This window comes from Lasioglossum baleicum, unplaced genomic scaffold (genome assembly GCF_051020765.1).
Source record: "Lasioglossum baleicum unplaced genomic scaffold, iyLasBale1 scaffold0062, whole genome shotgun sequence".
Lineage (NCBI taxonomy): Eukaryota > Metazoa > Arthropoda > Insecta > Hymenoptera > Halictidae > Lasioglossum > Lasioglossum baleicum.
Window position 1 is genome coordinate 466150 of NW_027469122.1, and position 24894 is coordinate 491043.

The 24894-nt window shown below is 40.1% G+C and overlaps 1 protein-coding gene across 1 annotated transcript; it reads right to left on the bottom strand.

The window, feature by feature from the left end:
* Positions 1 to 505: 505 nt before the first annotated feature.
* LOC143219708 (uncharacterized) lies at positions 506 to 24552 on the bottom strand. The gene is made up of 4 exons (XM_076445581.1): positions 24506 to 24552; positions 23456 to 24417; positions 21851 to 23321; positions 506 to 644 (listed from the first exon to the last, which is right to left on the bottom strand). Exons 1-4 carry the CDS (start codon positions 24550 to 24552, stop codon positions 506 to 508), a joined length of 2619 nt encoding a protein of 872 aa, XP_076301696.1.
* Positions 24553 to 24894: the final 342 nt, after the last annotated feature.

Sequence of the window (24894 nt, forward strand, 5' to 3'; positions counted from 1 at the left end):
ACATATCTTGAGGAGTTGTGCATGGTTCGCACGGAAGTCGTCCCAGTTGCGAACGACTGCATCCGAACGTGCCTGGATGTAGGCCTCAGTGAGGTTGGCCATTCCCTTTTTTTTCGCAGTAGCTACAGCCCTGCCGATGAGCGTATACAGTTCGAATTGCAGGTAGAACAACGATTTGGCCGTTGACATTTTGAACCTGCGGTGGCGGGAACGAGCGGGAGGTCACGCGGGATGCGAACGCGACACAAACAGTACACAGGCGAGCGGGCGCGAACGGTCACAGAATGGTTCAAATATAATGGCCGTTGACTGTACTTGACATGTAACGGCGTACACGAATCCACTGCAGCGGTTTCACGACGGTCACTACGTTCACCCACTAGTGATCTCAGATCGATATATTGAAGCCGCCGATCTATCCGGCTCGAAGGACCAAAAAATGTTTGAGATCGGACCGATGAACTAGGATCGCGAGTGGGTGGAAGAAATGCACACTGTAGTAACCTCACGATGAAGCATATATTGACGTAAATGTATGACACGGTATAAATGTCTGTGGCGAATAACTGAATCGACAAGAAACGGTGGATGACGAGTAGCACTGTGGAAATCCCGAGTTCAAGATCGACGGTTCAGTTGCGTAACTGTGAAATTGTATAGCGCGTTATTGATGTGTACACGTATGCCGTGGTACCAAAAACGACTGTCTACATCGATGTCGTCCGACCGTTACCGTCGTCTCATGCCCGAAATCACCTGTTCATTGCGCGTGGTGGGGACGCTGAGACGACGGTAACCGACGCTTGTCGAGACGCCGGTTCGGCGGATCGGCTCTGTGACGGGTGGCCGGAACACAACGAATTGCAGCAATGTAGTACGTCATTTGTAATGAAAGATTATTTGATGTTATAGGATCGGATTTTTCCAAGATCCCTGTTTCTGATCACAGACACTCTGTTAAACTGAAGCACTTCAATTTAACATGCACTATTTCATATATTGGATGATTGCAAAAGCTCATACTCAATTTACCTCGTGAACTTGTCTGAAACTAAACGTGCAACTTCTACGGAAAAGGAAATCACAGGTTGTAAAATGTTCGGAGACAATTATAGAAAACAGAGTTACAGACTATATAATTGATTAATAAAACTGTTATTTATCCCAAATAGGGTACGAACTTTTGCAAACACATTACTAATACATTACGTTTAGTAATACATTATTGGCTAACGATTGAAGGCTGTTAAAGGATCTGGTAAAGAATCATTGGTCATGGACTTTAGAAAATGACGAAAAGATATTATATCTTAAATATAAACATATTATTAATATATTCAACGAAAAATATCCTGCATCGCTTATGGGAAGCAGTAGTTAGATTTTTAAAAAAATACTGTCCACACTTGGACATCAGTCAATTATACATATAGGGGAAAATTCTAACAAGATTTTCTTGTGATCAAACAATGGACTATATGTACTTACTTAGACTACATTATCCTAACAACTAGTCAATTCACTCATAAGAGCACGTCAAGATAAAATTGACTAACATCTTACATTCTAATACATCTACTACGCCTCGAAGTTATTGAACCCACGCTCGCCACACTCTGCACTGGATTTCGAGGAATATTTCGAACCACTCCAGTTTTGGTTCTGACGAAAGGAACAACTCTTCTCACCTGTGCAGGAATTATTAGATCCCTCTGTACAATCGTTCTCGGCTCATCCACAGCTTCCCCTCGAAAACGTTCATTCATTATCCGCATTGCACGTTGCTTATGATGCCTAGCGGTTTGTCTTAGGATCTTGTCCGCCCTACATACATTTAACCATTTCCGTGACACTTGAGCAGCGCAAAGCAGAGACTTAGGCTCCAACTTGCGTAGAATCAGCTGGGATATCTCCGGCGGGAGTTCAGAAATGAAATCCAACTTGGCAGGTTCCAGTAGTCCTAGCGCACGGAGGAAAGACCTGAAGAACTCCATGTTGCCGCTGCAGCGTCAGGATCTCTAATGATCTACTGTTCCAAATTTTGGGTTTATATACCCTTGGTTACGGTTGATCGCCTGTTCCGGTTCGGTGACCCGACCAATCAGGATCGAGCTCGGATGAATTTATGTTTGTCATTGTTATGTTAACTTGCTGTTGAGTGCACGCATCTGGAAATAAATCGTTGAATTTGTTTGCCGTATATCAAACTCTACGGAAATGTTTCTGTTTGGAATACCTTATGAAAATGTTTCATTTTGGAATACGCCATGAAATATGTAGATAACATAAATTTACATCTTAAGATGTTTTCTTGCAATGACATAGGGAGTGGTATAGGTATGATGTTTAACCCACCGTCGGACGGAGCGGTTCTAGGAGATACATCAATCACTATTTTGTGCAAAGTGATACATCCTTAAGCGGCGCGAACCCCTGGCCACTAGTAGCTTAATGTAAATGCTGTAATGTTGATTAGTTTTACATATCAGAGACACATTGTATTAACCCTCATACGCTCCTCAAGAATATTTTCCTCAATCCGCGAGTGGTTCGTAAGTCGGTCCGGATTGAGATCAGCTTGAGCCCAACGCTAGATTTCTAAAAACCGCGCGGAAATTGCGTAACAGCAACGGAGGAAATTAAGGGGCCGCCACACCGCTTAGGGAAACTAAATTCCTCAATTTCGAACAAATTTCGGATCTTATGGTTAGGACAGAGACGGAACGAAGCTAGCAGCCACTAGTGCGATAAAGATGGTACATTAGATAGAAGTCCAGACTTTGTAAACTCAAACGTCGAAAAAAACTTCTTTTTTATATTGATGTTCCCTGACACCCCCCCCCCCCCGCGGAGAGGGGAAATTAGTTTAGATTGCCCCGAGGCCGACAAAATCCCCCGACCCGCTAGGTCATACCGGGAGTTTTGAGGGAATCAGAGTCAATCTCAGTCCTGAACTAAAAAGAGAGGAAATTCTGGTGGAGGACAGGCGCAAAGTTTAGTATTTTGTTCCTACCACCCCCGAGTAGGGTGTCATTTGAAAGAGCTCGGGAAGAGGTATTGAGCCTCATAGGCTAGGAGCGCCTCCGAGGTCATCCGAAGGGCGTATAGCGTTTCTCGTAAATTAGAAAAGTTCTGTATGTATTTGGAGTCGCGAGGGCATTAGGATCTCGATCCCGAGGTCAGAGTGGAGGTGCCTTTGACTTTGAAAATTCTGACAAAGCCAAAGGTCTTGGAAATCTTTTTCAGATTTTCAAGGTCAAGGTCAAGGTCAAAGGTGCAGGCGGGATCAGGAACCTCCCCCGAAGGTCGCCATATAAATTTGCGGTGTCGAGCGACAAAAAGTAGTGAAAAATGGCATAGAATAGGTTAATTTAGCAATTAAGGATTTAGGTTTTAGGCTGCGTGCGGATAGGAATAGTGTTAAACGGTTAGATTTAAGAGTGCGGTTTCAATGTTTCATATAGTTTGGATTGACATCTGTAAGGAAAAAATAAAATCCAGGTCAGGTTAATTTTTATTAAAATTGATCATAAAAAAAGGGACCACAATTACGATTATGAAATTTCGCGCGCGCCAAAGAACTGTGTTTACGGAACCTTTAAATGGACACAAAATAAATGACCCCCGCCGATTATGAATACGAAATTTCGAAAAAAAAATTTTTCTGTAAATGTTACGCGTTACACTTGTGTTATATGATTACGAAATATTGCAAAAAATCGATTGTCACGATAAAATTTTGGTAACAAAGGCGATCTAGATTGGGCGCCGAAAAAAGAAGGTTCGAGAAGAAGTATCAAAAGCTCTCATGATTTATTTAAACATATTTCAACGAATTGCAGCAATGTAGTACGTCATTTGTAATGAAAGATTATTTGATGTTATAGGATCGGATTTTTCCAAGATCCCTGTTTCTGATCACAGACACTCTGTTAAACTGAAGCACTTCAATTTAACATGCACTATTTGATATATTGGATGATTGCAAAAGCTCATACTCAATTTACCTCGTGAACTTGTCTGAAACTAAACGTGCAACTTCTACGGAAAAGGAAATCACAGGTTGTAAAATGTTCGGAGACAATTATAGAAAACAGAGTTACAGACTATATAATTGATTAATAAAACTGTTATTTATCCCAAATAGGGTACGAACTTTTGCAAACACATTACTAATACATTACGTTTAGTAATACATTATTGGCTAACGATTGAAGGCTGTTAAAGGATCTGGTAAAGAATCATTGATCATGGACTTTAGAAAATGACGAAAAGATATTATATCTTAAATATAAACATATTATTAATATATTCAACGAAAAATATCCTGCATCGCTTATGGGAAGCAGTAGTTAGATTTTTAAAAAAATACTGTCCACACTTGGACATCAGTCAATTATACATATAGGGGAAAATTATAACAAGATTTTCTTGTGATCAAACAATGGATTATATGTACTTACTTAGACTACATTATCCTAACAACTAGTCAATTCACTCATAAGAGCACGTCAAGATAAAATTGACTAACCTCTTACATTCTAATACATCTACTACGCCTCGAAGTTATTGAACCCACGCTCGCCACACTCTGCACTGGATTTCGAGGAATTTTTCGAACCACTCCAGTTTTGGTTCTGTCGAAAGGAACAACTCTTCTCACCTGTGCAGGAATTATTAGATCCCTCTGTACAATCGTTCTCGGCTCATCCACAGCTTCCCCTAGAAAACGTTCATTCATTATCCGCATTGCACGTTGCTTATGATGCCTAGCGGTTTGTCTTAGGATCTTGTCCGCCCTACAGACATTTAACCATTTCCGTGACACTTGAGCAGCGCAAAGCAGAGACTTAGGCTCCAACTTGCGTAGAATCAGCTGGGATATCTCCGGCGGGAGTTCAGAAATGAAATCCAACTTGGCAGGTTCCAGTAGTCCTAGCGCACGCAGGAAAGACCTGAAGAACTCCATGTTGCCGCTGCAGCGTCAGGATCTCTAATGATCTACTGTTCCAAATTTTGGGTTTATATACCCTTGGTTACGGTTGATCGCCTGTTCCGGTTCGGTGACCCGACCAATCAGGATCGAGCTCGGATGAATTTATGTTTGTCATTGTTATGTTAACTTGCTGTTGAGTGCACGCATCTGGAAATAGATCGTTGAATTTGTTTGCCGTATATCAAACTCTAGGGAAATGTTTCTGTTTGGAATACCTTATGAAAATGTTTCATTTTGGAATACGCCATGAAATATGTAGATAACATAAATTTACATCTTAAGATGTTTTCTTGCAATGACATAGGGAGTGGTATAGGTATGATGTTTAACCCACCGTCGGACGGAGCGGTTCTAGGAGATACATCAATCACTATTTTGTGCAGTGTGATACAACCTTAAGCGGCGCGGACCCCTGGCCACTAGTAGCTTAATGTAAATGCTGTAATGTTGATTAGTTTTACATATCAGAGACACATTGTATTAACCCTCATACGCTCCTCAAGAATATTTTCCTCAATCCGCGAGTGGTTCGTAAGTCGGTCCGCATTGAGATCAGCTTGAGCCCAACGCTAGATTTCTAAAAACCGCGCGGAAATTGCGTAACAGCAACGGAGGAAATTAAGGGGCCGCCACACCGCTTAGGGAAACTAAATTCCTCAATTTCGAACAAATTTCGGATCTTATGGTTAGGACAGAGACGGAACGAAGCTAGCAGCCACTAGTGCGATAAAGATGGTACATTAGATAGAAGTCCAGACTTTGTAAACTCAAACGTCGAAAAAAACTTCTTTTTTATATTGATGTTCCCTGACACCCCCCCCCCCCCCCCCGCGGAGAGGGGAAATTAGTTTAGATTGACCCGAGGCCGACAAAATCCCCCGACCCGCTAGGTCATACCGGGAGTTTTGAGGGAATCAGAGTCAATCTCAGTCCTGAACTAAAAAGAGAGGAAATTCTGGTGGAGGACAGGCGCAAAGTTTAGTATTTTGTTCCTACCACCCCCGAGTAGGGTGTCATTTGAAAGAGCTCGGGAAGAGGTATTGAGCCTCATAGGCTAGGAGCGCCTCCGAGGTCATCCGAAGGGCGTATAGCGTTTCTCGTAAATTAGAAAAGTTCTGTATGTATTTGGAGTCGCGAGGGCATTAGGATCTCGATCCCGAGGTCAGAGTGGAGGTGCCTTTGACTTTGAAAATTCTGACAAAGCCAAAGGTCTTGGAAATCTTTTTCAGATTTTCAAGGTCAAGGTCAAGGTCAAAGGTGCAGGCGGGATCAGGAACCTCCCCCGAAGGTCGCCATATAAATTTGCGGTGTCGAGCGACAAAAAGTAGTGAAAAATGGCATAGAATAGGTTAATTTAGCAATTAAGGATTTAGGTTTTAGGCTGCGTGCGGATAGGAATAGTGTTAAACGGTTAGATTTAAGAGTGCGGTTTCAATGTTTGATATAGTTTAGATTGACATCTGTAAGGAAAAAATAAAATCCAGGTCAGGTTAATTTTTATTAAAATTGATTATAAAAAAAGGGACCACAATTACGATTATGAAATTTCGCGCGCGCCAAAGAACTGAGTTTACGGAACCTTTAAATGGACACAAAATAAATGACCCCCGCCGATTATGAATACGAAATTTCGAAAAAAAAAATTTTCTGTAAATGTTACGCGTTACACTTGTGTTATATGATTACGAAATATTGCAAAAAATCGATTGTCACGATAAAATTTTGGTAACAAAGGCGATCTAGATTGGGCGCCGAAAAAAGAAGGTTCGAGAAGAAGTATCAAAAGCTCTCATGATTTATTTAAACATATTTCAACGAATTGCAGCAATGTAGTACGTCATTTGTAATGAAAGATTATTTGATGTTATAGGATCGGATTTTTCCAAGATCCCTGTTTCTGATCACAGACACTGTGTTAAACTGAAGCACTTCAATTTAACATGCACTATTTCATATATTGGATGATTGCAAAAGCTCATACTCAATTTACCTCGTGAACTTGTCTGAAACTAAACGTGCAACTTCTACGGAAAAGGAAATCACAGGTTGTAAAATGTTCGGAGACAATTATAGAAAACAGAGTTACAGACTATATAATTGATTAATAAAACTGTTATTTATCCCAAATAGGGTACGAACTTTTGCAAACACATTACTAATACATTACGTTTAGTAATACATTATTGGCTAACGATTGAAGGCTGTTAAAGGATCTGGTAAAGAATCATTGGTCATGGACTTTAGAAAATGACGAAAAGATATTATATCTTAAATATAAACATATTATTAATATATTCAACGAAAAATATCCTGCATCGCTTATGGGAAGCAGTAGTTAGATTTTTAAAAAAATACTGTCCACACTTGGACATCAGTCAATTATACATATAGGGGAAAATTATAACAAGATTTTCTTGTGATCAAACAATGGACTATATGTACTTACTTAGACTACATTATCCTAACAACTAGTCAATTCACTCATAAGAGCACGTCAAGATAAAATTGACTAACATCTTACATTCTAATACATCTACTACGCCTCGAAGTTATTGAACCCACGCTCGCCACACTCTGCACTGGATTTCGAGGAATTTTTCGAACCACTCCAGTTTTGGTTCTGACGAAAGGAACAACTCTTCTCACCTGTGCAGGAATTATTAGATCCCTCTGTACAATCGTTCTCGGCTCATCCACAGCTTCCCCTCGAAAACGTTCATTCATTATCCGCATTGCACGTTGCTTATGATGCCTAGCGGTTTGTCTTAGGATCTTGTCCGCCCTACATACATTTAACCATTTCCGTGACACTTGAGCAGCGCAAAGCAGAGACTTAGGCTCCAACTTGCGTAGAATCAGCTGGGATATCTCCGGCGGGAGTTCAGAAATGAAATCCAACTTGGCAGGTTCCAGTAGTCCTAGCGCACGCAGGAAAGACCTGAAGAACTCCATGTTGCCGCTGCAGCGTCAGGATCTCTAATGATCTACTGTTCCAAATTTTGGGTTTATATACCCTTGGTTACGGTTGATCGCCTGTTCCGGTTCGGTGACCCGACCAATCAGGATCGAGCTCGGATGAATTTATGTTTGTCATTGTTATGTTAACTTGCTGTTGAGTGCACGCATCTGGAAATAGATCGTTGAATTTGTTTGCCGTATATCAAACTCTAGGGAAATGTTTCTGTTTGGAATACCTTATGAAAATGTTTCATTTTGGAATACGCCATGAAATATGTAGATAACATAAATTTACATCTTAAGATGTTTTCTTGCAATGACATAGGGAGTGGTATAGGTATGATGTTTAACCCACCGTCGGACGGAGCGGTTCTAGGAGATACATCAATCACTATTTTGTGCAGTGTGATACAACCTTAAGCGGCGCGGACCCCTGGCCACTAGTAGCTTAATGTAAATGCTGTAATGTTGATTAGTTTTACATATCAGAGACACATTGTATTAACCCTCATACGCTCCTCAAGAATATTTTCCTCAATCCGCGAGTGGTTCGTAAGTCGGTCCGCATTGAGATCAGCTTGAGCCCAACGCTAGATTTCTAAAAACCGCGCGGAAATTGCGTAACAGCAACGGAGGAAATTAAGGGGCCGCCACACCGCTTAGGGAAACTAAATTCCTCAATTTCGAACAAATTTCGGATCTTATGGTTAGGACAGAGACGGAACGAAGCTAGCAGCCACTAGTGCGATAAAGATGGTACATTAGATAGAAGTCCAGACTTTGTAAACTCAAACGTCGAAAAAAACTTCTTTTTTATATTGATGTTCCCTGACACCCCCCCCCCCCCCCGCGGAGAGGGGAAATTAGTTTAGATTGACCCGAGGCCGACAAAATCCCCCGACCCGCTAGGTCATACCGGGAGTTTTGAGGGAATCAGAGTCAATCTCAGTCCTGAACTAAAAAGAGAGGAAATTCTGGTGGAGGACAGGCGCAAAGTTTAGTATTTTGTTCCTACCACCCCCGAGTAGGGTGTCATTTGAAAGAGCTCGGGAAGAGGTATTGAGCCTCATAGGCTAGGAGCGCCTCCGAGGTCATCCGAAGGGCGTATAGCGTTTCTCGTAAATTAGAAAAGTTCTGTATGTATTTGGAGTCGCGAGGGCATTAGGATCTCGATCCCGAGGTCAGAGTGGAGGTGCCTTTGACTTTGAAAATTCTGACAAAGCCAAAGGTCTTGGAAATCTTTTTCAGATTTTCAAGGTCAAGGTCAAGGTCAAAGGTGCAGGCGGGATCAGGAACCTCCCCCGAAGGTCGCCATATAAATTTGCGGTGTCGAGCGACAAAAAGTAGTGAAAAATGGCATAGAATAGGTTAATTTAGCAATTAAGGATTTAGGTTTTAGGCTGCGTGCGGATAGGAATAGTGTTAAACGGTTAGATTTAAGAGTGCGGTTTCAATGTTTGATATAGTTTAGATTGACATCTGTAAGGAAAAAATAAAATCCAGGTCAGGTTAATTTTTATTAAAATTGATTATAAAAAAAGGGACCACAATTACGATTATGAAATTTCGCGCGCGCCAAAGAACTGAGTTTACGGAACCTTTAAATGGACACAAAATAAATGACCCCCGCCGATTATGAATACGAAATTTCGAAAAAAAAAATTTTCTGTAAATGTTACGCGTTACACTTGTGTTATATGATTACGAAATATTGCAAAAAATCGATTGTCACGATAAAATTTTGGTAACAAAGGCGATCTAGATTGGGCGCCGAAAAAAGAAGGTTCGAGAAGAAGTATCAAAAGCTCTCATGATTTATTTAAACATATTTCAACGAATTGCAGCAATGTAGTACGTCATTTGTAATGAAAGATTATTTGATGTTATAGGATCGGATTTTTCCAAGATCCCTGTTTCTGATCACAGACACTGTGTTAAACTGAAGCACTTCAATTTAACATGCACTATTTCATATATTGGATGATTGCAAAAGCTCATACTCAATTTACCTCGTGAACTTGTCTGAAACTAAACGTGCAACTTCTACGGAAAAGGAAATCACAGGTTGTAAAATGTTCGGAGACAATTATAGAAAACAGAGTTACAGACTATATAATTGATTAATAAAACTGTTATTTATCCCAAATAGGGTACGAACTTTTGCAAACACATTACTAATACATTACGTTTAGTAATACATTATTGGCTAACGATTGAAGGCTGTTAAAGGATCTGGTAAAGAATCATTGGTCATGGACTTTAGAAAATGACGAAAAGATATTATATCTTAAATATAAACATATTATTAATATATTCAACGAAAAATATCCTGCATCGCTTATGGGAAGCAGTAGTTAGATTTTTAAAAAAATACTGTCCACACTTGGACATCAGTCAATTATACATATAGGGGAAAATTATAACAAGATTTTCTTGTGATCAAACAATGGACTATATGTACTTACTTAGACTACATTATCCTAACAACTAGTCAATTCACTCATAAGAGCACGTCAAGATAAAATTGACTAACATCTTACATTCTAATACATCTACTACGCCTCGAAGTTATTGAACCCACGCTCGCCACACTCTGCACTGGATTTCGAGGAATTTTTCGAACCATTCCAGTTTTGTTTCTGACGAAAGGAACAACTCTTCTCACCTGTGCAGGAATTATTAGATCTCTCTGTACAATCGTTCTCGGCTCATCCACAGCTTCCCCTAGAAAACGTTCATTCATTATCCGCATTGCACGTTGCTTATGATGCCTAGCGGTTTGTCTTAGGATCTTGTCTGCCCTACAGACATTTAACCATTTCCGTGACACTTGAGCAGCGCAAAGCAGAGACTTAGGCTCCAACTTGCGTAGAATCAGCTGGGATATCTCCGGCGGGAGTTCAGAAATGAAATCCAACTTGGCAGGTTCCAGTAGTCCTAGCGCACGGAGGAAAGACCTGAAGAACTCCATGTTGCCGCTGCAGCGTCAGGATCTCGAATGATCTACTGTTCCAAATTTTGGGTTTATATACCCTTGGTTACGGTTGATCGCCTGTTCCGGTTCGGTGACCCGACCAATCAGGATCGAGCTCGGGTGAATTTATGTTTGTCATTGTTATGTTAACTTGCTGTTGAGTGCACGCATCAGGAAATAAATCGTTGAATTTGTTTGCCGTATATCAAACTCTAGGGAAATGTTTCTGTTTGGAATACCTTATGAAAAAGGTTTCATTTTGGAATACGCCATGAAATATGTAGATAACATAAATTTACATCTTAAGATGTTTTCTTTCCATGACATAGGGAGTGGTATAGGTATGATGTTTAACCTACCGTCGGGCGCAGCGGTTCTAGGAGATACATCAATCACTATTTTGAGCAGTGTGATACATCCTTAAGCGGCGCAAACCCCTAGCTACTAGTAGCTTAATGTAAATGCTGTAATGTTGATTAGTTTTACAAATCAGAGACACATTCTATTAACCCTCATACGCCCCTCAAGAATATTTTCCTCAATCCGCGAGTGGTTCGTAAGTCGGTCCGGATTGAGATCAGCTTGAGCCCAACGCTAGATTTCTAAAAACCGCGCGGAAATTGAGTAACAGCAACGGAGGAAATTAAGGGGCCGCCACACCGGTTAGGGAAACTAAATTCCTCAATTTCGAACAAATTTCGGATCTTATGGTTAGGACAGAGACGGAACGAAGCTTGCAGCCACTAGTGCGATAAAGATGGTACATTAGATAGAAGTCCAGACTTTGAAAACTCAAACGTCGAAAAAAACTTCTTTTTTATATTGATGTTCCCTGACACCCCCCCGCGGAGAGGGGAAATTAGTTTAGATTGCCCCGAGGCCGACAAAACCCCCGACCCGCTAGGTCATACCAGGAGTTTTGAGGGAATCAGAGTCAATCTCTGTTCTGAACTAAAAAGAGAGGAAATTCTGGTGGAGGACAGGCGCGAGGTTTAGTATTTTGTTCCTACCACCCCTGAGTAGGGTGTCATTTGAAAGAGCTCGGGAAGAGGTATTGAGCCTCATAGGCTAGGAGCGCCTGCGAGGTCATCCGATGGGCGTATAGCGTTTCTCGTAAATTAGAAAATTTCTGTATGTATTTGGAGTCGCGAGGACATTAGGATCTCTATCCCGAGGTCAGAGTGGAGGTGCCTTTGACTTTGAAAATTCTGACAAAGCCAAAGGTCTTGGAAACCTTTTTCAGATTTTCAAGGTCAAGGTCAAAGTCAAAGGTGCAGGCGGGATCAGGAACCTCCCCCGAAGGTCGCCATATAAATTTGCGGTGTCGAGCGACAACAAGTAGTGAAAAATGGCATAGAATAGGTTAATTTAGCAATTAAGGATTTAGGTTTTAGGCTGCGTGCGGATAGGAATAGTGTTAAACGGTTAGATTTAAGAGTGCGGTTTCAATGTTTCATATAGTTTGGATTGACATCTGTAAGGAAAAAATAAAATCCAGGTTAGGTCAATTTTTATTAAAATTGATTATAAAAAAAGGGACCACAATTACGATTATGAAATTTCGCGCGCGCCAAAGAACTGTGATTACGGAACCTTTAAATGGACACAAAATAAATGACCCCCGCCGATTATGAAAACGAAATTTCGAAAAAAAAAATTTTCTGTAAATGATACGCGTTACACTTGTGTTATATGATTACGAAATATTGCAAAAAATCGATTGTCACGATAAAATTTTGGTAACAAAGGCGATCTAGATTGGGCGCCGAAAAAAGAAGGTTCGAGAAGAAGTATCAAAAGCTCTCATGATTTATTTAAACATATTTCAACGAATTGCAGCAATGGAGTACGTCATTTGTAATGAAAGATTATTTGATGTTATAGGATCGGATTTTTCCAAGATCCCTGTTTCTGATCACAGACACTCTGTTAAACTGAAGCACTTCAATTTAACATGCACTATTTCATATATTGGATGATTGCAAAAGCTCATACTCAATTTACCTCGTGAACTTGTCTGAAACTAAACGTGCAACTTCTACGGAAAAGGAAATCACAGGTTGTAAAATGTTCGGAGACAATTATAGAAAACAGAGTTACAGACTATATAATTGATTAATAAAACTGTTATTTATCCCAAATAGGGTACGAACTTTTGCAAACACATTACTAATACATTACGTTTAGTAATACATTATTGGCTAACGATTGAAGGCTGTTAAAGGATCTAGTAAAGAATCATTGGTCATGGACTTTAGAAAATGACGAAAATATATTATATCTTAAATATAAACATATTATTAATATATTCCACGAAAAATATCCTGCATCGCTTATGGGAAGCAGTAGTTAGATTTTTTAAAAAATACTGTCCACACTTGGACATCAGTCAATTATACATATAGGGGAAAATTATAACAAGATTTTCTTGTGGTCAAACAATGGATTATATGTACTTACTTAGACTACATTATCCTAACAACTAGTCAATTCACTCATAAGAGCACGTCAAGATAAAATTGACTAACATCTTACATTCTAATACATCTACTACGCCTCGAAGTTATTGAACCCACGCTCGCCACACTCTGCACTGGATTTCGAGGAATTTTTCGAACCATTCCAGTTTTGTTTCTGACGAAAGGAACAACTCTTCTCACCTGTGCAGGAATTATTAGATCTCTCTGTACAATCGTTCTCGGCTCATCCACAGCTTCCCCTAGAAAACGTTCATTCATTATCTGCATTGCACGTTGCTTATGATGCCTAGCGGTTTGTCTTAGGATCTTGTCTGCCCTACAGGCATTTAACCATTTCCGTGACACTTGAGCAGCGCAAAGCAGAGACTTAGGCTCCAACTTGCGTAGAATCAGCTGGGATATCTCCGGCGGGAGTTCAGAAATGAAATCCAACTTGGCAGGTTCCAGTAGTCCTAACGCACGGAGGAAAGACCTGAAGAACTCCATGTTGCCGCTGCAGCGTCAGGATCTCGAATGATCTACTGTTCCAAATTTTGGGTTTATATACCCTTGGTTACGGTTGATCGCCTGTTCCGGTTCGGTGACCCGACCAATCAGGATCGAGCTCGGATGAATTTATGTTTGTCATTGTTATGTTAACTTGCTGTTGAGTGCACGCATCAGGAAATAAATTGTTGAATTTGTTTGCCGTATATCAAACTCTAGGGAAATGTTTCTGTTTGGAATACCTTATGAAAATGTTTCATTTTGGAATACGCCATGAAATATGCAGATAACATAAATTTACATCTTAAGATGTTTTCTTTCCATGACATAGGGAGTGATATAGGTATGATGTTTAACCTACCGTCGGGCGCAGCGGTTCTAGGAGATACATCAATCACTATTTTGAGCAGTGTGATACATCCTTAAGCGGCGCAAACCCCTAGCTACTAGTAGCTTAATGTAAATGCTGTAATGTTGATTAGTTTTACATTTCAGAGACTCATTGTCTTAACCCTCATACGCTCCTCAAGAATATTTTCCTCAATCCGCGAGTGGTTCGTAAGTCGGTCCGGGTTGAGATCAGCTTGAGCCCAACGCTAGATTTCTAAAAACCGCGCGGAAATTGCGTAACAGCAACGGAGGAAATTAAGGGGCCGCCACACCGGTTAGGGAAACTAAATTCCTCAATTTCGAACAAATTTCGGATCTTATGGTTAGGACAGAGACGGAACGAAGCTAGCAGCCACTAGTGCGATAATGATGGTACATTAGATAGAAGTCCAGACTTTGTAAACTCAAACGTCGAAAAAAACTTCTTTTTATATTGATGTTCCCTGACACCCCTCCGCGGAGAGGGGAAATTAGTTTAGATTGCCCCGAGGCCGACAAAACCCCCCGACCCGCTAGGTCATACCGGGAGTTTTGAGGAAATCAGAGTCAATAACATTTTTGAACTAAAAAGAGAGGAAATTCTGGAGGAGGACAGGCGCGAGGTTTAGTATTTTGTTCCTACCACCCCTGAGTAGGGTGTCATTTGAAAGAGCTCGGGAAGAGGTATTGAGCCTCATAGGCTAGGAGCGCCTCCGAGGTCATCCGAAGGGCGTATAGCGTTTCTCGTAAATTAGAAAAGTTCTGTATGTATTTGGAGTCGCGAGGGCATTAGGATCTCTATCCCGAGGTCAGAGTGGAGGTGCCTTTGACTTTGAAAATTCTGACAAAGCCAAAGGTCTTGGAAACCTTTTTCAGATTTTCAAGGTCAAGGTCAAAGTCAAAGGTGCAGGCGGGATCAGGAACCTCCCCCGAAGGTCGCCATATAAATTTGCGGTGTCGAGTGACAACAAGTAGTGAAAAATGGCATAGAATAGGTTAATTTAGCAATTAAGGATTTAGATTTTAGGCTGCGTGCGGATAGGAATAGTGTTAAACGGTTAGATATAAGAGTGCGGTTTCAATGTTTCATATAGTTTGGATTGACATCTGTAAGGAAAAAATAAAATCCAGGTTAGGTTAATTTTTATTAAAATTGATTATAAAAAAAAGGGACCACAATTACGATTATGAAATTTCGCGCGCGCCAAAGAACTGTGATTACGGAACCTTTAAATGGACACAAAATAAATGACCCCCGCCGATTATGAAAACGAAATTTCGAAAAAAAAAATTTTCTGTAAATGATACGCGTTACACTTGTGTTATATGATTACGAAATATTGCAAAAAATCGATTGTCACGATAAAATTTTGGTAACAAAGGCGATCTAGATTGGGCGCCGAAAAAAGAAGGTTCGAGAAGAAGTATCAAAAGCTCTCATGATTTATTTAAACATATTTCAACGAATTGCAGCAATGGAGTACGTCATTTGTAATGAAAGATTATTTGATGTTATAGGATCGGATTTTTCCAAGATCCCTGTTTCTGATCACAGACACTCTGTTAAACTGAAGCACTTCAATTTAACATGCACTATTTCATATATTGGATGATTGCAAAAGCTCATACTCAATTTACCTCGTGAACTTGTCTGAAACTAAACGTGCAACTTCTACGGAAAAGGAAATCACAGGTTGTAAAATGTTCGGAGACAATTATAGAAAACAGAGTTACAGACTATATAATTGATTAATAAAACTGTTATTTATCCCAAATAGGGTACGAACTTTTGCAAACACATTACTAATACATTACGTTTAGTAATACATTATTGGCTAACGATTGAAGGCTGTTAAAGGATCTAGTAAAGAATCATTGGTCATGGACTTTAGAAAATGACGAAAATATATTATATCTTAAATATAAACATATTATTAATATATTCCACGAAAAATATCCTGCATCGCTTATGGGAAGCAGTAGTTAGATTTTTTAAAAAATACTGTCCACACTTGGACATCAGTCAATTATACATATAGGGGAAAATTATAACAAGATTTTCTTGTGGTCAAACAATGGATTATATGTACTTACTTAGACTACATTATCCTAACAACTAGTCAATTCACTCATAAGAGCACGTCAAGATAAAATTGACTAACATCTTACATTCTAATACATCTACTACGCCTCGAAGTTATTGAACCCACGCTCGCCACACTCTGCACTGGATTTCGAGGAATTTTTCGAACCATTCCAGTTTTGTTTCTGACGAAAGGAACAACTCTTCTCACCTGTGCAGGAATTATTAGATCTCTCTGTACAATCGTTCTCGGCTCATCCACAGCTTCCCCTAGAAAACGTTCATTCATTATCTGCATTGCACGTTGCTTATGATGCCTAGCGGTTTGTCTTAGGATCTTGTCTGCCCTACAGGCATTTAACCATTTCCGTGACACTTGAGCAGCGCAAAGCAGAGACTTAGGCTCCAACTTGCGTAGAATCAGCTGGGATATCTCCGGCGGGAGTTCAGAAATGAAATCCAACTTGGCAGGTTCCAGTAGTCCTAACGCACGGAGGAAAGACCTGAAGAACTCCATGTTGCCGCTGCAGCGTCAGGATCTCGAATGATCTACTGTTCCAAATTTTGGGTTTATATACCCATGGTTACGGTTGATCGCTTGTTCCGGTTCGGTGACCCGACCAATCAGGATCGAGCTCGGATGAATTTATGTTTGTCATTGTTATGTTAACTTGCTGTTGAGTGCACGCATCAGGAAATAAATCGTTGAATTTGTTTGCCGTATATCAAACTCTAGGGAAATGTTTCTGTTTGGAATACCTTATGAAAAAGGTTTCATTTTGGAATACGCCATGAAATATGTAGATAACATAAATTTACATCTTAAGATGTTTTCTTTCCATGACATAGGGAGTGGTATAGGTATGATGTTTAACCTACCGTCGGGCGCAGCGGTTCTAGGAGATACATCAATCACTATTTTGAGCAGTGTGATACATCCTTAAGCGGCGCAAACCCCTAGCTACTAGTAGCTTAATGTAAATGCTGTAATGTTGATTAGTTTTACAAATCAGAGACACATTCTATTAACCCTCATACGCCCCTCAAGAATATTTTCCTCAATCCGCGAGTGGTTCGTAAGTCGGTCCGGATTGAGATCAGCTTGAGCCCAACGCTAGATTTCTAAAAACCGCGCGGAAATTGAGTAACAGCAACGGAGGAAATTAAGGGGCCGCCACACCGGTTAGGGAAACTAAATTCCTCAATTTCGAACAAATTTCGGATCTTATGGTTAGGACAGAGACGGAACGAAGCTTGCAGCCACTAGTGCGATAAAGATGGTACATTAGATAGAAGTCAAGACTTTGAAAACTCAAACGTCGAAAAAAACTTCTTTTTTATATTGATGTTCCCTGACACCCCCCCGCGGAGAGGGGAAATTAGTTTAGATTGCCCCGAGGCCGACAAAACCCCCGACCCGCTAGGTCATACCAGGAGTTTTGAGGGAATCAGAGTCAATCTCTGTTCTGAACTAAAAAGAGAGGAAATTCTGGTGGAGGACAGGCGCAAAGTTTAGTATTTTGTTCCTACCACCCCTGAGTAGGGTGTCATTTGAAAGAGCTCGGGAAGAGGTATTGAGCCTCATAGGCTAGGAGAGCCACCGAGTTCATCCGAAGGGCGTATAGCGTTTCTCATAAATTAGAAAAGTTCTGTATGTATTTGGAGTCGCGAGGGCATTAGGATCTCTATCCCGAGGTCAGAGTGGAGGAGCCTTTGACTTTGAAAATTCTGACAAAGCCAAAGGTCTTGGAAACCTTTTTCAGATTTTCAAGGTCAAGGTCAAAGTCAAAGGTGCAGGCGGGATCAGGAACCTCTCCCGAAGGTCGGCATATAAATTTGCGGTGTCGAGCGACAACAAGTAGTGAAAAATGGCATAGAATAGGTTAATTTAGCAATTAAGGATTTAGATTTTAGGCTGCGTGCGGATAGGAATAGTGTTAAACGGTTAGATATAAGAGTGCGGTTTCAATGTTTCATATAGTTTGGATTGACATCTGTAAGGAAAAAATAAAATCCAGGTTAGGTTAATTTTTATTAAAATTGATTATAAAAAAAAGGGACCACAATTACGATTATGAAATTTCGCGCGCGCCAAAGAACTGTGATTACGGAACCTTTAAATGGACACAAAATAAATGACCCCCGCCGATTATGAAAACGAAATTTCGAAAAAAAAAATTTTCTGTAAATGATACGCGTTACACTTGTGTTATATGATTACGAAATATTGCAAAAAATCGATTGTCACGATAAAATTTTGGTAACAAAGGCGATCTAGATTGGGCGCCGAAAAAAGAAGGTTCGAGAAGAAGTATCAAAAGCTCTCATGATTTATTTAAACATATTTCAACGAATTGCAGCAATGGAGTACGTCATTTGTAATGAAAGATTATTTGATGTTATAGGATCGGATTTTTCCAAGATCCCTGTTTCTGATCACAGACACTCTGTTAAACTGAAGCACTTCAATTTAACATGCACTATTTCATATATTGGATGATTGCAAAAGCTCATACTCAATTTACCTCGTGAACTTGTCTGAAACTAAACGTGCAACTTCTACGGAAAAGGAAATCACAGGTTGTAAAATGTTCGGAGACAATTATAGAAAACAGAGTTACAGACTATATAATTGATTAATAAAACTGTTATTTATCCCAAATAGGGTACGAACTTTTGCAAACACATTACTAATACATTACGTTTAGTAATACATTATTGGCTAACGATTGAAGGCTGTTAAAGGATCTAGTAAAGAATCATTGGTCATGGACTTTAGAAAATGACGAAAATATATTATATCTTAAATATAAACATATTATTAATATATTCCACGAAAAATATCCTGCATCGCTTATGGGAAGCAGTAGTTAGATTTTTTAAAAAATACTGTCCACACTTGGACATCAGTCAATTATACATATAGGGGAAAATTATAACAAGATTTTCTTGTGGTCAAACAATGGATTATATGTACTTACTTAGACTACATTATCCTAACAACTAGTCAATTCACTCATAAGAGCACGTCAAGATAAAATTGACTAACATCTTACATTCTAATACATCTACTACGCCTCGAAGTTATTGAACCCACGCTCGCCACACTCTGCACTGGATTTCGAGGAATTTTTCGAACCATTCCAGTTTTGTTTCTGACGAAAGGAACAACTCTTCTCACCTGTGCAGGAATTATTAGATCTCTCTGTACAATCGTTCTCGGCTCATCCACAGCTTCCCCTAGAAAACGTTCATTCATTATCTGCATTGCACGTTGCTTATGATGCCTAGCGGTTTGTCTTAGGATCTTGTCTGCCCTACAGGCATTTAACCATTTCCGTGACACTTGAGCAGCGCAAAGCAGAGACTTAGGCTCCAACTTGCGTAGAATCAGCTGGGATATCTCCGGCGGGAGTTCAGAAATGAAATCCAACTTGGCAGGTTCCAGTAGTCCTAACGCACGGAGGAAAGACCTGAAGAACTCCATGTTGCCGCTGCAGCGTCAGGATCTCGAATGATCTACTGTTCCAAATTTTGGGTTTATATACCCATGGTTACGGTTGATCGCTTGTTCCGGTTCGGTGACCCGACCAATCAGGATCGAGCTCGGATGAATTTATGTTTGTCATTGTTATGTTAACTTGCTGTTGAGTGCACGCATCAGGAAATAAATCGTTGAATTTGTTTGCCGTATATCAAACTCTAGGGAAATGTTTCTGTTTGGAATACCTTATGAAAAAGGTTTCATTTTGGAATACGCCATGAAATATGTAGATAACATAAATTTACATCTTAAGATGTTTTCTTTCCATGACATAGGGAGTGGTATAGGTATGATGTTTAACCTACCGTCGGGCGCAGCGGTTCTAGGAGATACATCAATCACTATTTTGAGCAGTGTGATACATCCTTAAGCGGCGCAAACCCCTAGCTACTAGTAGCTTAATGTAAATGCTGTAATGTTGATTAGTTTTACAAATCAGAGACACATTCTATTAACCCTCATACGCCCCTCAAGAATATTTTCCTCAATCCGCGAGTGGTTCGTAAGTCGGTCCGGATTGAGATCAGCTTGAGCCCAACGCTAGATTTCTAAAAACCGCGCGGAAATTGAGTAACAGCAACGGAGGAAATTAAGGGGCCGCCACACCGGTTAGGGAAACTAAATTCCTCAATTTCGAACAAATTTCGGATCTTATGGTTAGGACAGAGACGGAACGAAGCTTGCAGCCACTAGTGCGATAAAGATGGTACATTAGATAGAAGTCCAGACTTTGAAAACTCAAACGTCGAAAAAAACTTCTTTTTTATATTGATGTTCCCTGACACCCCCCCGCGGAGAGGGGAAATTAGTTTAGATTGCCCCGAGGCCGACAAAACCCCCCTACCCGCTAGGTCATACCGGGAGTTTTGAGGGAATCAGAGTCAATCACAGTTCTGAACTAAAAAGAGAGAAAATTCTGGTGGAGGACAGGCGCAAAGTTTAGTATTTTGTTCCTACCACCCCTGAGTAGGGTGTCATTTGAAAGAGCTCGGGAAGAGGTATTGAGCCTCATAGGCTAGGAGCGCCTGCGAGGTCATCCGATGGGCGTATAGCGTTTCTCGTAAATTAGAAAATTTCTGTATGTATTTGGAGTCGCGAGGACATTAGGATCTCTATCCCGAGGTCAGAGTGGAGGTGCCTTTGACTTTGAAAATTCTGACAAAGCCAAAGGTCTTGGAAACCTTTTTCAGATTTTCAAGGTCAAGGTCAAAGTCAAAGGTGCAGGCGGGATCAGGAACCTCCCCCGAAGGTCGCCATATAAATTTGCGGTGTCGAGCGACAACAAGTAGTGAAAAATGGCATAGAATAGGTTAATTTAGCAATTAAGGATTTAGGTTTTAGGCTGCGTGCGGATAGGAATAGTGTTAAACGGTTAGATTTAAGAGTGCGGTTTCAATGTTTCATATAGTTTGGATTGACATCTGTAAGGAAAAAATAAAACCCAGGTTAGGTCAATTTTTATTAAAATTGATTATAAAAAAAGGGACCACAATTACGATTATGAAATTTCGCGCGCGCCAAAGAACTGTGTTTACGGAACCTTTAAATGGACACAAAATAAATGACCCCCGCCGATTATGAAAACGAAATTTCGAAAAAAAAAATTTTCTGTAAATGATACGCGTTACACTTGTGTTATATGATTACGAAATATTGCAAAAAATCGATTGTCACGATAAAATTTTGGTAACAAAGGCGATCTAGATTGGGCGCCGAAAAAAGAAGGTTCGAGAAGAAGTATCAGAAGCTCTCATGATTTATTTAAACATATTTCAACGAATTGCAGCAATGTAGTACGTCATTTGTAATGAAAGATTATTTGATGTTATAGGATCGGATTTTTCCAAGATCCCTGTTTCTGATCACAGACACTGGTCTTCTATTGCCAATGTTGTTGTCCAACGTTTCAAAATATTTTTTTCCCTTGTGAGTACCTTCCCTTACGTGTTTAAGGTCTGACTTTTGCCATTTTTTATCCTTGGTACGATTAATTATGTCGCTAATTGGGATTTTGATGTCCTCGTCATGTTCGTACTCTGTTCTTTCCTTTGCTATCTGGTCCGCTCTTTCATTACCTTCAATTCCCATATGGGCAGGTATCCATGCAAATAAGACTCTTTTGAGACCATTCATGTTAAACTTGTTAGCTTGTTTGGCAATCTTTTTAATCCATGGGTTGATAGTCTTATCTGATGAAATGTTTAATAGACCCGACAGAACACTCTCTGAGTCTGTTAGAATAATTATTTTCTCATCGTCCTTTAGATGTTTTTCCTCTGCTATTTTAATAGCTTCGCTAATTGCAATGCACTCGGTGGTATAGATAGTGGCAATTTTGTTAATGCTAAGACCCTCCTCTTCCCATTGGTTGTCCTTTTTTGTAACGATACCTGCTCCGTTTGATGAGCTATTATTTTTTTTTGAGCCATCTGTATACATAAGAATCGGATTATATTCGTCGATCCCAAGATGTTCTTTAATCATATTTATGAGAACTGTGTCACTGATGTGGTGGTGTTTCCTTACATAGCCAGACTGCAGGTCGATCAGGTCTTTCCAGTTAATTTCTTTTAGAGCATTTAGTTCTTTTACATCTTCCAATGTGTCAGATTTCCATATGATATCTTCTATCAATTTTGATTCCATCCATCCTTTATTTAGGACAATGTCTTCCTCATGAGGTATGCCCGTTCCTTCATAATTGATTATTTGGTTGTTAATATGGTCCATAACCTTGCTGGTGCTCTTCGCTCTCTGTTTTATGATATACTTCTCTGCTAGTAGGTTGACTCTTTCCTCAAAATTCATTATTCCGGATTCAACTGCCATGACGTTGGTTGGGGTTGAGTTTCTGTAACCCATAGCTATTCTGATTCCCTCATTCTGAATTTTCTGGAATCTTTCTACCGATTTGTTCGTTGGGGTGTAGTAGGTTATTACAGCATATTCTAAGACGGATCTTACAAGACTCTTATATAACTGTATCATAATACTTGGGGTAGCTCCTTTTTTTATATGAGCTATGTATCTTAGCATGTTAAGTCTTTTCTTTGCCTTATTCTCTATCTCTTTAACTTTTAGGTTGAATTTTAGTTTATTATCTATAATTATGCCTAAAAATTTGGCATTGTCGGTTTCTTCGATGGTACTATTTCCCATTTTCAACGAAAGCTTCTTATTTCGATTTGTGTGTTTACTAAAGTATAAAATTTGGGTTTTTTCTCTGGAAATCCCCAGATGTATCTCCTTCAATTTATCTGAAAGAGTGTGTATTACTTTCAAGGTTTTGCGTTCGGCTTCATATATATTGTTGCATGTGATTATAATGGCAATATCGTCTGCATATTGCAGAATTTCACACTCCTCTTCTTCTATACTCAGGCCTAGTTCTCTTGTATAAATGTTATATAAAATGGGCCTAGAATGGAGCCCTGTGAGAGACCAATCAGGCAGTCCTTAGCCACGTCAGGCTCGTATTCCCTATTGAATATGTTTATTCTGTTCTTTAGCCATTTCCTAATATAATTATATATTTTTATTGGGCAGTCTATCCTTTTTAGAATACTTAGGAGTGTTTTATGGTCAACATTGTCGTAAGCTGCTTTTACATCTATCAGAATCACCGCTGTTTCCGTATTTTCTCCTTTATTCCGCCTTATAATTGACATGATGGAAGCCAGGTTGTCCACCGTGCCTCTGCCTTTCCTGAAGCCGTTTTGAGACTCGTGTATCAGTTTTTGGTTCTCTACCCAGTCAGTGAGCCTATTTGTCACTATTCTTTCACATATCTTCCCCACACAGCTGGTCATAGCTATTGGTCTAACTGAGTTTTTGCCTGTTTTCTCTATAAACACGACTTTAGCCGTTTTCCACTGTTGGGGGATATCTTCATTGCTGGTCCATATCTTATGGAAGATGTTTAGTAATTCCTGCTTGGCTTCAGCAGGTAGATTTTTGATTATATTATAATCCAGGTTGTCTATGCCTGGTGCCGACTTGCTATTAGATCTTAGAATACTATGCATCATTTCATTCTGTGTGACGTCACTATTCCATGTGTCAGGTACATTTCTGGTGGAGGGTTCGTGCAGTCTTGACGTTGTTTCGTTTTGCATACCGGGTACCTCGACATCATCGTCTGGACAACATTGCAGTTCTATGTTATCTGGCTTTTTAGAGTGCTCATTTATTGCTTTTTCTTCAAGCTGGTTTCTGATTTCCGGCGATTGTCTTTTACCTTTCTGTTTAACGAAACCGTGTTGCAATCTTTTAATTTTACTCCATAGTTCTCCTGTGGAAGTTCTGTTATTTATTGATTCAGTAAATTCGAGCCATTTATCGTATTTCTTGGCCTTGATTAGTATTTTTAGGTCAGTTTCCTCCTTTTTCAATGTGTTCCAGTTGTCTAGAGATGGGTTTTTACAGAATTTATTAGCAGCCTTTCTCAAATTTTTCCTTTTTTCCCAGCAGGTCTTGTCCCACCAAGGAGGGCTCCTCTTGTTGTTGTTCACATAATTTGGGGGATTCCTTTTGTAACCGTGTCGGTCACATATCGACACTTCGCGAAGATAGAGGATAGGAATCGTATTTACCACGGCGATCTATGACGTCATACGCGGTCCTCGTCGTAGTAAAGGATCGCAGGATCGCCCCACTAATCATAGTTGCGTGCGCATCGATCCCCACTCGATAATCATCGAAGGAGATCGATGAGGGCCATCGAGAACTCACTCTACGTCTGGACGCGATTCAGTGAGCACGCGTTCGCGAGGTGTCCGTTCGACGATAACCGGTGCGTATTCGGGAGGCCAAACCGTCCTGTTGTACTAGACAAACCGTCTAGCCAACCCCGTTACGTAAGCGCCTCAAACCGAGGAGTCGCGATTGCAAACCGCTTCGTGGCACAGTTAAACGTATCACCGTTCGCGTAATTTAGTCGTGACCGCGTAGTAGTCATTTGCGTTGAATTATTGATGTATAAGTAACGTAGCTCCGAACTGTGTA